This window comes from Carcharhinus amblyrhynchos, chromosome 26 (assembly GCF_965287045.1).
Source record: "Carcharhinus amblyrhynchos chromosome 26, sCarAmb.v2.hapA, whole genome shotgun sequence".
In the NCBI taxonomy this organism is placed as follows: Eukaryota; Metazoa; Chordata; class Chondrichthyes; order Carcharhiniformes; family Carcharhinidae; genus Carcharhinus; species Carcharhinus amblyrhynchos.
Genome location: NC_137349.1, coordinates 11,438,923 through 11,450,631, shown reverse-complemented (window position 1 = coordinate 11,450,631; position 11,709 = coordinate 11,438,923). Strand labels below are relative to the sequence as shown.

General features: G+C 43.8%; 1 protein-coding gene across 1 annotated transcript in view; it reads right to left on the bottom strand.

Annotated features, from left to right (window-relative positions):
* The window catches only part of cilp2 (cartilage intermediate layer protein 2), a 42,178-nt gene that overhangs the window by 9,412 nt on the left and 21,057 nt on the right, over nucleotides 1-11,709 (bottom strand). The window contains exons 7-8 of the mRNA XM_080212694.1: nucleotides 11,545-11,653; nucleotides 9,984-10,132 (exon numbers count right to left, since the gene is read on the bottom strand). Coding sequence (XP_080068820.1) covers nucleotides 9,984-10,132; nucleotides 11,545-11,653 — 258 coding nt within the window. The remainder of the gene's footprint in view (nucleotides 1-9,983; nucleotides 10,133-11,544; nucleotides 11,654-11,709) is intronic.

Sequence of the window (11,709 nt, the reverse complement as noted above, 5' to 3'; positions counted from 1 at the left end):
TCCTATCGACACATCCTGCCATTCGTTTCTCCCTTGTGTGTTAATCTAGCTCTCTAACTGCATTAAATTTGTCTCAAACCTTCCTTGTGGTAACAAGTTCAACATTGGGTAAAGAAGTTTCTCCTGACTTCCTGTATGTGGATTAATTGGTAGTGTTCTTTTCTCTATCAAGGAACCTCTGGAGAAGGTTAGATGGTTCACACCACTTTCCCTTCTGGAAGGTGCAAGAATTACTGTGAGCATCGCACACCATTAATACCACAAGTGTTGATTGCTGACGAATGCTTCAGATGTTTTCCTGTACACATCAGCTCAGTTACCCAGCAGTGTCCCTGTTCACAACTCCCCCTGGCCCAGAGTTTTTTGAGGACTTTAACTTTTCAGGTGGTTTTGCTACAAGGACATTTTGTTCTGTTTTGGCAAGGAATTGTATATCTGTCAACACCCTGAAACCAGTCGCTTTTTCTCTTTTTTACGGCTTTTTGCTCCTGGCCGTTTTGCAGGGAAATTTTACGCAAACATGAATGTGAAAGACTGCAGCTGCCTTTGAACCTCTTCCATGTTAAATTGAAATCCAGAGACATAACTTGTGGCACAAATGGGCCAGAGGACATTAACAGGCAGCTAAAACTGGCTGAACCACTTCCAGAATCAACGTTTATTTAAAAAACATATTTTATGGTGATTATTCGCCCAAGTGTTATAGCTCTTCCAAAAGTTAAATATTGCAATCACTGGAAATCAGAAATAAAAAGACAACATGTGAATGAAGAACAGGATTTGGCCCTCAGGGATGGCACTGCTGTTCACAGTGCCAGGGACCTTGGTTCGATTCCCAGCTTGTGTCGCTGTCTGTGTAGAGTTTGCACGTTCTCCCCGTGTCTGCATGGGTTTCCTCCGAGTGTTCCTGTTTCCTCCTACACCCGAAAGACATGCTGGTTAGGTGCATTGACTGAACAGGTGCCATAGTGTGGCGACTAGGGGAGTGAAGCAGTAACTTCATTTCAGTGTTAATGTAAGCCTTACTTGTGACTAATAAATAAACTTTAAACTTTCCTTTAGGTAGGCGTCACCATTTGATTAGATCATGCCTGATCTGATTGTGACCCCCTCAGGTCTAATTTCCAGTCAACCCCCATAATCTTTGACTCTCTTGTCAATCTATACAAGATGCTGGAAAAATGCAGCAAGTCAGATAGTAACTGTGAAGGCAGAAACAGAAACAAGACTTGCATTGATATAGCTTCTTTCATGACCACCAGATATTTCAAAGTGCTTTACTGCCAATGACATTCATTTGAAATGGTGCCACTCTCGTAATGTAAATAAAGTCACCGTAGTTCCAGAATTTTCTCTCCTCTTTTTGAGGGGGAGAGCTGACCCTCAGATGAGGGGTGAGATTGAGAAGGTAGGACTTTTGTAAATAACCTCAGCTGGTACAGGAATTGAACCCATGCTGTTGGTGTTGCTCTGCATCACAAACCAGCTGTCCAGCCAACTTAGCTCAGAGTCAGCAATGTTGGAAGCATGAAAGTGAAAGAGATATAGGAATGTTGTAGCTCAAGGAGGACAGGAGGGTACATACGTATGAACATGCTCGTCAGCATAAGCAGGAGTAGGCTATTTGGTCCCTTATGCCTGCTCTGCATTCAATAGGATCATGGCTGATCTGGAGAGAGGGGTAATGGAAGGGTAACAATGATAGGAAAGAGGATGGATGAGGGAGGAAAGGTAGAGGAAACACATTGGGTAGAGGAGATAGGATGAATTGAAGAGGTGAAGTGCGGATCAGGGTACGATAGTCTAGTTCTTGTGTTATTGGCTGGATTATTGAAGGCCTGTTTAAATCCTACAATGGCAATTTGGAATTGAGTATTTTTTATATATATAAATCTGGAAACAAAATATGACCACGAAACTTTCAGGTTGTTTAAAAAAAAATCTACTTCATCAATATTCTTGAGGGCGGAAAACTGGGCAATCTCACTCTGATCACATATCCATTCCATCACAAAGACCACCCATTTCCATCTCTGCAACATCGCCTGACCCTAGCTCTGTCTGAGCTGCTAAATTCCTCATCCATGTCTTTCTTACTTCTAGACTTGACGTTCCAATGCTTTTCTACCCTCTGTATACATTAGCTCAACCAAAACTCTGCTGTCCCATTTTTTTAATTCGCACCAAATCTCTTTCACCCATAACTCACCTGTACTTAGTCAGCCGCATTGATACCAATCCAGCAAAAGCCTTGATTCTGAGATTTTTAGTCCTGGGCTCTGTAATCTCCTTCAGAGGTCACCTTTCTGCCGCACTCCTCCATATCCCTATTTCTTTCATTCCAGCAGCTATTCAACCCTAAACTCTGGAATTCTCTCTGTAAACTTCTCACCACCTTTCTCTCATCCTTAAAGATGCTCCTTAAAACCTATCTCATTGACCAAGTTCTGGACATTTTTCCTAATATCTCCTTCCACAGTTTGTTGCCAAGTGTTTTAATTCAAAATGCTCTTGTTAGGGAGATGTGTGAAATGAAAGGTTTCATATAAATGTGAGTTATTGTTGTGTGTGATTTCTGTCACAATGTTTTTGGTTCCTAATGATCCTCTGAAGTGGCCTTGGAAGCCTTAAGAGTTCTGTCACATCACTATCAGAGATCAAGAAGGTTCTTTATTAATGTCTCAGTTAGCAGTGGTGTAATTTAGCTGTTAACTAAAAGTCAGACTTTTGTTTCTGTATCTTCAACTCATATCCACACATAATGATATTACCCAGAATTTACAGCACAGAAACAGATAATATATATACAGCAGGACCTTAGGATTAGATCTAGGCCATTTGGGGTTGATGTCAGGAATCATCTTCTCACACATAGTAGAAATCTGTAACATTTTTACCCCAAAATCTTTTGATGTTTTGGGGTGAGCAGGAGCAATTTAAAATTGCAGAATAGAGTGATAGAACTTTGTTGGGCCAGGGTATTAAAGATGTAAAGGGTATTAAAGGGTATTAAAGAGAGTAAATGGAGTCATGATACAGATCAGTCATGAGCTAACAGAGCGGTGGCACAGGGCTGAATGGCCTTCTCCTGTACCTATAGTATCCATGTAAACATGTCATGCTGTAATGACACTTCTCTGCCTGTGGTGGTGCTGCAGGGTTGCTTCTCTAAATGTGGATTTAGGAATCTACAACAGAAAATAAAATGACAGAAATTATAAACAGGTGAGAGATTTCATAATCTGTAGGTTTAGTCTCCTGGTCAGTATTCATGCACACAGACAGAACAGTGGTTCGTGCTGGTACCATTGGGGATGGATTTCATTTTGGGTGAATTTGAGATGTACTGTCAGGATTAGTGAAAATGTGCCACAATTCACATTAGGCAGAGATGATTTATGCATTTCCACTTGGAATCAGAAGTCTCTCAAAATGCATCACATAGGATGATTTTTTAAAAATATAAAGTGGATTAATTGTTCTTACAAGGGCTGTTTTTCACACAGCAACACCCCCAAGCAAAGAGATGTTCAGTGAAGAAAATTCCTTTTAGTGACGTCGGTAGTAGGAGAAAACATTTGCCCCTGGCCATTCCTTTCTATTTTTCAATTAGCGTCATGTGGTCTGGCATATATTGATGGGCTGAATGGCTCCCTGTTTCTAACAGACAACTGAAATAGAGAAAAACTTGCATTTACTTAATGCCTCTCACAACCTTAGGGCTGAAAATCTGATCCATTACATATCTGGAAGTGGATGGTCTTTTTAGTGACAGACAGAATGGTTTTGGAGGTGGGAGATCATGTCTCACTAATTTGATTGAGTTGTTTGAGGAGATGGCAAAAATGATTGACAAGGGAAGGGCCATGGATGGTGTCTACATGGACTTCAGTAAAGCATGTGACAAGGTCCCTCATGGCAGGCTGGTGCAAAAGCTTAAGCCACAGGCGATCAGGGGTGAACCAACTAGGTGGATTCAGAACTGGCTTGGCCATAGAAGACACAGGGGAAATGGTGGAAGGGTGTTTCTCTGAATGGAGGTCTGTAACCAGTAGTGTTCCACAGGGATCAGTGCTGGGACCTCTGCTGTTTGTAATATATATAAATAACGTGGAAGAAAACATAGCTGGTCTGATTAGCAAGTTTGTGGAAGATACAAAGATTGGCGGAATTGCAGATAGTGATGAAGATTGTTAAAGAATACAGCAGGATATAGATAGGCTGGAAAATTGGGTGGAGAAATGGCAGGTGGAATTTAATCTGGACGAATGTGAGGTGATACATTTCAGGTGGGAGCTATAAAATAAATGGCAGGAGCATAGACACACAGAAAGGTCTGGGAGTACAGGTCCACAGATCCTTAAAAGTGGCAGCACAGGTGGAAAAGGTGGTGAAGAAAGCATATGGCATGCTTGGCTTCATTGGCTGGGGCAATACGTATAAAAGTTGGCAAATTATGTTAGTTGTATAAAACGTTGGTTAGGCCACATTTGGAATATTGTGTTCAATTCTGGTCACCACACTGCCAGAAGGACGTGGAGGCTTTGGAGGGAGTACAGAAAAAGTTTACCAGGATGTTGCCCTGGTATGGAGGATATTTGCTATGATGAGAGATTGAATAAACTGGGATTGTTCTCCCTGGAAAGACAAAGGCTGAGGGGTGACCTGATAGAAGGTTATAAAATTATGAGGGGCACAGATAAGGTGAACAGTTGGAAGCTTTTTCCCAGGGCAGAAATGACAATTACAAGGGGGCACAAGTTCAAGGTAAGTGGGGGGGAAGATTCTGTAGAGAAGTGCGGGGTAAGTGTTTTTTTTACACAGATGGTGGTGGGGACCTGGAATGCATTGCCAAATGAGATGGTGGAGGCAGATATGTTGGTGACAATTAAGGCTTATCTGGATAGACACATGAACTGGCGGGATACACAGAGATACAGGCCTAGAGAGGACAACGTGATTGGCGCAGGCTTGATGGGCCAAAGGGCCTCTTCCTGTGCTGTACTGTTCTTTGCTCTTATTTTCCATTGTGTGGTCACTGTAGGAAATATGGCAGCCAAGCTGTGCACAGTAAGATCCCACATGCAGCAACATAATAATAACCGGTTCACTTGTTTCAGTGGCAGGGAGGAGGAAGGGTGGGAAAAGGCATGCCCACAGCAGGAGCCAAGAGGAGAAACTTGGGAAAAGGGAAAAATGCTGAAGCGGAGAGATTCAAATGTATAAACGTGATAAGCTGAGTCCGGTTAGAGCACCTGGCATAACACAGTTAAACAAAAATGAGGCAAATGATTCCATGTGCGCAAGTTCCACAAGTCCAGGAATGTACCTCTGTGCTGCAGCATTCCTGATAAATCACTGGAATATATCATAATTGCTCCAACATGGAAGCAAACCTCAGCCGAGACTGGTGGGTGATTGTGGCAGGCTGTTCTGAGTTCCCCACTTCATTAGTCTATTACACCTGCTGGGACAGTAATGCTGCTGTCTGCCAGAAACAGGCGGCCTTGTTTGAAATGATCCAGTCTCGTTTCTCCTTCATTTAAGTGGGATAGCAATGGGGAGCGGCTGAATACAACCACAACATGGGACGGGATCTCGTAAATTCAGTCTGGGTAATGTTGGAAAATTCCTGAGGCTTATGCAGTGTCGCCAGTGAATTGCTGGTTCGGTTGGTGAGCTGTCATTGAAACTCATCTCTCCAATGTCCCAGCTTTTCTTAGCCTCTTAAGTGAAGAAGTAAATTGGGAGGACGTTGAACTGCAAAAAGGAGCCCCTACCTGCAGCTGAGGTGCGGAGAAGAAAAGTGTAATATTGAAATGGTCTGAATTAAACACTTCCCTTTTTAGTTGATGAATTGTCTAACTTCCTCAACCTTCCAACATCTCTGCACTCACTCTATCACTGACTTTCATTGCTCCATCACTAATGCCACGGTGGCACATTGGTTAGCACTGCTGCCTCACAATGCCAGGGGCCTGGGTTCGATTCTGGCTTCCGGTCACTCTCTGTATGGAGTTTGCGCATTCTCCCTGTGTCTACATGGGTTTCCTCCAGGTGCTCCAGTTTCCTCTTACAATCCAAAGATGTGTGGGTTAGGTTGATTGGCCATGCTAAATTGACCCTTAGTGTCAGGGGATTAGCAGGGTAAATATGTGGGGTTACAGGAATAGGGCCTGAGTGGGATTGTGGTCAGTGCAGACTTGATGGGCTGAGTGGCCTCCTTCTGCACAGTAGGGATTCTATAATTCCGTGACTGGTATTTGAGTCTTCATCTGCCAATACCCCAAGCTCTGAAATTTGCCCCCAAATCGCTCCATCTATTACCCTCAATTTCCCACCCACCCACCGCGGGTATTGTAGCTGGCCAGACAGGAAATTTGGCAGACCATTTAAAGGTCTGTCGAGTTTGGGTGCAAATTTCTGGTCTTGGGGTGCACGCAGTTGGAAAATCCCGCCCCTCATTCCTTTGACTGAGCTTCCTAGACTCAGAGGCCAAATTATGTCCGGCAGTGCTCCTCTGAGGTGCCTTGGGATGTTTTACTACACTGAAGGTGCTACATGAATGCAGGTTATTGTTTAATACAAACAAATGGGCTAGTTGGGCCGATGAGCGGCACAGGCTTGGCGGGCCGAAGGGCCTGTTTCCTGTGCTGTACTGTTCTTTGAGTAACAGTGACAGGCTTTAATGGGCTGAATGGCCTCCATTGTGCTGTACCGTTCAGTGATTTTCTCAGTGGAGTTGAGTTTTGTAAATTACTGAGCCTGGGCACGATTCCAGGCACATGTTATTTTTCAGGAGTTACATTAACGAAACATTAATATAATAAGACCGCGTCTGAGCTAATCTGTGCAGCGATTTATAAATTAATCGCGCAGCTGTCTGAAGCATGGAGAAAAATCCTTCCAGTAATAGAATGTGAGGTCAGCTGTGAGAGGAATGTGCTTATTGTTACTTTACCCAATTTGATGCTTCAATCTTAAGATTTTATTTACAACAACAGCAGGGCCAAGACAGCACCTGAGCAGAACAAAAGGTACAAAGTGGCAAGACCTGAGTTCACTCCCCTCAGTCTATACTGGTCCCTGGCAGTCAGCCTGGATTTCTGCTCCTCAAAGCTATCTAATGACGCTTGCTGGTAAAGAAATGAGTGTCCACATTGCGGGAATCAATTTTAATTCCCTTCCCACCCACTCCAGCCAGGCAGGGAAGGTTAAAATCAGCCTGTTACACTTGTCGGCCTGGATCCGCACAGTTCGCACCCAGTGGCCTTTTAGATTAATTGAACTTAAAGTCAACAGGAGCTCCTGTTCACCGAGGGCTAATAGAAGCCTAATTAAACCTTGAAGATCATGGCCCACTCATGCGATCTTTAATGATGGCTCGTGGGCAAAAATATGTCAAAGGTTTACCAGGATGTTGCCTGGTATGGAGGGTATTATCTATGAGGAGAGATTGAATGAACTGGGATTGTTCTCCCTGGAAAGACAGAGGCTGAGGGGCAACCTGATAGAAGTTTATAAAATTATGAGGGACACAGTGAACAGCTGGAAGGTTTTTCCCATGGCAGAAATGTAATTACAAGGGGACACAAGTAAGGGGGAGAAGGTTCAGTCGAGATGCGCGGGGAAAGTTTTTCACACAGAGGATGGGTGTCAAAAATTGAGTTATATCAAGTTGTATAGCGCAAAAAGAAGGCCACTCATTCCCAACTGGCTCACCCCAGCCAATTGGGAATAAGTGGCCTCCCAACTCATTGGTAGTTGTTTTTATTCTTTCATAGGATGTGGGGGAGGGAGTCGCTGGATAGACCAGCATTTATCCCTAATCATTCTTGAGAAGGTGGTGCTTAGCTGCCTTCACCAGAACACTACAGTGCAGAAGAGACCCTTCTGTCCATCAAGTCTGCACTTCTTAAACCGCTGCAGTCCATGTGATGTAGGTGCACCTGTTAGGGAAGAAATTCCAGGATTTTGACCCAGTGACTGCGAAGGAACAGCGATATATTTCCAAGTCAGGATGGTGTGTGGCTTGGAGGGGAATTTGCAGGCATGGAGGCTCCCACGCAGCTGATACCTAGGTAGCAAAGGTGTAGGTTTGGGAGGTGCCGTTGAAGGAACCTTGGTGAGTTTTTGCAGTGCATCTTTATATGGCATATCCAGTTGCCACTATGCATCAGTGGTGGAGGGAGGGAGTGAAATGTGCTGGATTAGGTGCCAGTCAAGCGCACTGCTTTGTTCTGGATGGTATTGAGCTTCTCCAGTGTTGTTGGAGCTGCACCCATCCAGACAAGTGGGGAGTATTGCATTACATTCCTGACTTGTGCCTTGCAGATTGTGGACAGGCTTTGGGGAATCAGCAGGTGAGTTACTTGCTGCAGAGTTCCCCATCTCTGACCTGCTCTTGTGGCCACTGTATTTAAATGCCCAGTTCTGGCCAATGATAATCTCATAGATGTTGATAGGGGGTGATTCAGTCATGGCAATTCCACTGAAGGTAAGAGGAGATGATTAGATTCTCCTAGAGATGGTCATTGCCTGGCACTTTGGTGGCACAAATGTTACTTGCCACCCATCAGCCCAAGCCTGAATGTTATACAGACCTTGCTGCATCTGAATATCACTTGAGGGTTGTGAATGTGCAGTCATCAACGAACATCCCCACTTCTGACCTTATGATCAAGGGAAGGATATTGATGAAGCATTTGAAGAGGGTTGGGCCTAGGACACTACCCTGAGGAACTCAGGGGCTAATCCACGCTATTTGTCTCCATTGCTGTTTGTGGTAGCAAGTTTCATACTCTCTAAATAAAGAGTTTCTCCTGAATTTTCCTACTGGACACAACATCAGGTTAAAGACCAACAGGTTTATTTGGTAGCACAAGCTTTCGGAGCACCGCTCCTTCATCAGGTTACTGCAACACTGGCAACTCCACATCTTTCCTATTGGATTTATTAGGGAATAGTGGAAACTTCTTCTCACTCCTACCCATCAAATTCTTTCAATAACTTAAAGACCTCCATCAGGTCATGACTCAATCTTCTCTTAGAAAGTAACCCCAGAATGTTCAATCTTTTCTGATTTTTACAGCCTCTCAATTCTGATGTCATTTTTGTAAATTATATTTTAAAAAAATATACTTTCTCTAATATCCTGTTTGGAAAATGGAGACCAGAACTGTTCCTGGTGATCTAAACAGGTTACACATAAAAGTTTAACATAAATTCTCTGCAGGAATGAATCTCAGAAACCTGATGGATACAGCAGGCAATATTTCTTTATTCTTGGGGAAAATCCATGGGAGTCATGGAAGAGCTGGAGTTATACCACTGGAACCCAGACAGAATTCCCGGGCTCAGCTATCCCCCTTCCTCCTCAACAGGCATCTAGTTTGGCAATGCACTTCTTCACACCCACTTACCTTATGCTGGTGTCTGATCCCTTGGGAGTTTGACAGTGGTAGCTTCCAGTTATCCCACTCACCCACCAGCCAGTCTGCAATCTCACTGTCTTTAGGCGGAGAACCTGCCTTCAAAGATTTAAATGAGTTCTGACAATGATAATGGAATGGTCTCACTGGCTTCAGAACTCCTGGATACTCGGCTTGCTTTGGGCTTCCCATGGACTGATTCACGCACCCATTTAAAACCACCCATGCCACGTGCAACAACCAACCAATACCACCACCCTGCCGCTCCCCTCACTCTCCCGGCCAAGATGATGTCCTATCATAGTTAAATGGCACAATGATGCACACAAGCTAAGGCTGGACAGGACAAATGGCCGCTTGTACAAGGAACTGCAAGGCTGTTAATGAGTGTGGAGTCCACACCTTCATAAGAGGAGGAGAGAAAAGGGACAAGAGGAGTTATGTAATTACTGTCCATACTGTGTAATAGTGTGTATGCCATATAGCAGGAGAGGTTGTGTGTGATTGGAATAAATAATTGATGAATAGTTGATTAGACACTTGATCACTTACCTACAACTGTGAGTGTTGCTGGAACTGATTTGATGGAAGAAAAGCCATTGGTAACTTTGCATTGGTATTCTCCTCCCTGCCAATGCTTCAACTCCTTTAGCAGGAGAGTTTCTTCATTCTTTGTGTCTAACAGTGTCCCGTTGTGATACCTGCATAAAAATCAAAGACCTTTGGTAGACACTGAGGTAAGAAAATCTGGCAATGTTAGAATACCAACAATGATCAGACCCACTGGCTGGAATTTTACCACCCTGCCTGCCACAGGAATTGGAGTGGGCAATGGATGGAGCATGGAAAGGTCCACTGATCTCAGGCGGGATTTTAGTTTCAGGATGAGCGAGGCCATAAAATCCCACCCACTGTGCTACAACACAAAAGAGACCCAACCATCGTGCCAAGAGACTGTGGGAATTCTGCCCATTAGATTAGAGGTTAATTGCTGATGCCAGCTGGAGATATTCCAGGACACTTCCTTTTATGAACTCTTACCGCCCCGCCTACTCCTGCCATTGGTCACTCAATACGTCCATCTTCGCAGTGCCCCACTTTTCCAACAATCAAAAGCAAAGAGATTCTTCTTTATCTAAAAACCTTCAGTCTATTTGCAGGCAGGACACAGACCTTCCTGTTACGTGCCCTTTCAACACACCACCCTGCTGTTATGTCCACAGGTCTGTACTTGTCCTATTGCAATGTTCCAGTGAAGCCCAACACAGACTGGAGGAGCGATTACGCACTTTACAACCTTCCGGACTTAACACTGAGTTCAACAACTTCAGACTGTGCTCTCTTTTCCACCTTCACCCCATTTCCATCACTTTTTTTTTTCCATTGATTCATTTTTCCACTTCCCTTCTTTTAAATCTTGCTTTCTATCTTTTACACCTTGCCTCCCCATCCCACTAGGGCCATCTGTTACTGGTTCCAGGTTATCCTTTCTCACACTACTTATCTTTGTTCTGCCATTACCACATTCTGATCTCTGGATAAAAGCAAAATACTGCGGATGTGGGAATCTGAAACCAATTCTGGGCCAGCGAACATTCTGATCTCTATTGTGCTGCTATTAGCATCCTTCTTGGCCACAATCACCGCTATTTACCTTCTTTGTCTGTGACACCTTTGTCAATCTCTCCTGTTTCCACCTATCACTGGCCCTCTATCCAGCCCCACAGCTCTAAACCAGCCCCTCCCCACAAAAGTATAGATCTTAACCTATTTTCAGCTCAGATGAAGGGTCATCCACACTCGAAACATTGGCTCTAGTCTCTCTGCACAGATGCTGTCAGACCTGCTGAGATTTTCTAGCATTTTCTGTTTTTGTTTCTTCCTTATCTGGTAGCCAACAAAGGTATCCACAGAAAGTTTAAAAATCATTTTATTTAGCATAACTATGATTGTTTTCCTGGATTGCTTGCATCCATGTATGTATCTCTGATATGGAAATCACCAGCTTGGTTAGCTTTGTTGATCATTTTTAACTGCCCCTTGGAGCTGCGGTAAGTGAAATAGTTTTCAGACTGTCAAAAAAATGAAAATAAATCTTAAAAATGTGCCTTACCAGAAATATTTCAGCGGCACTGGGAATCCAGTAGCCTTACAGCAAAATGACACCCGCTGATCTTCAAACCGTACCTTTGTCTCAGGGTGCTTCACTATGTAGGGATTTACTGTTGAAGACAAAGACGGTGAGAGTGGGTGAGAACAGAATTTTGAAAGGTACAAA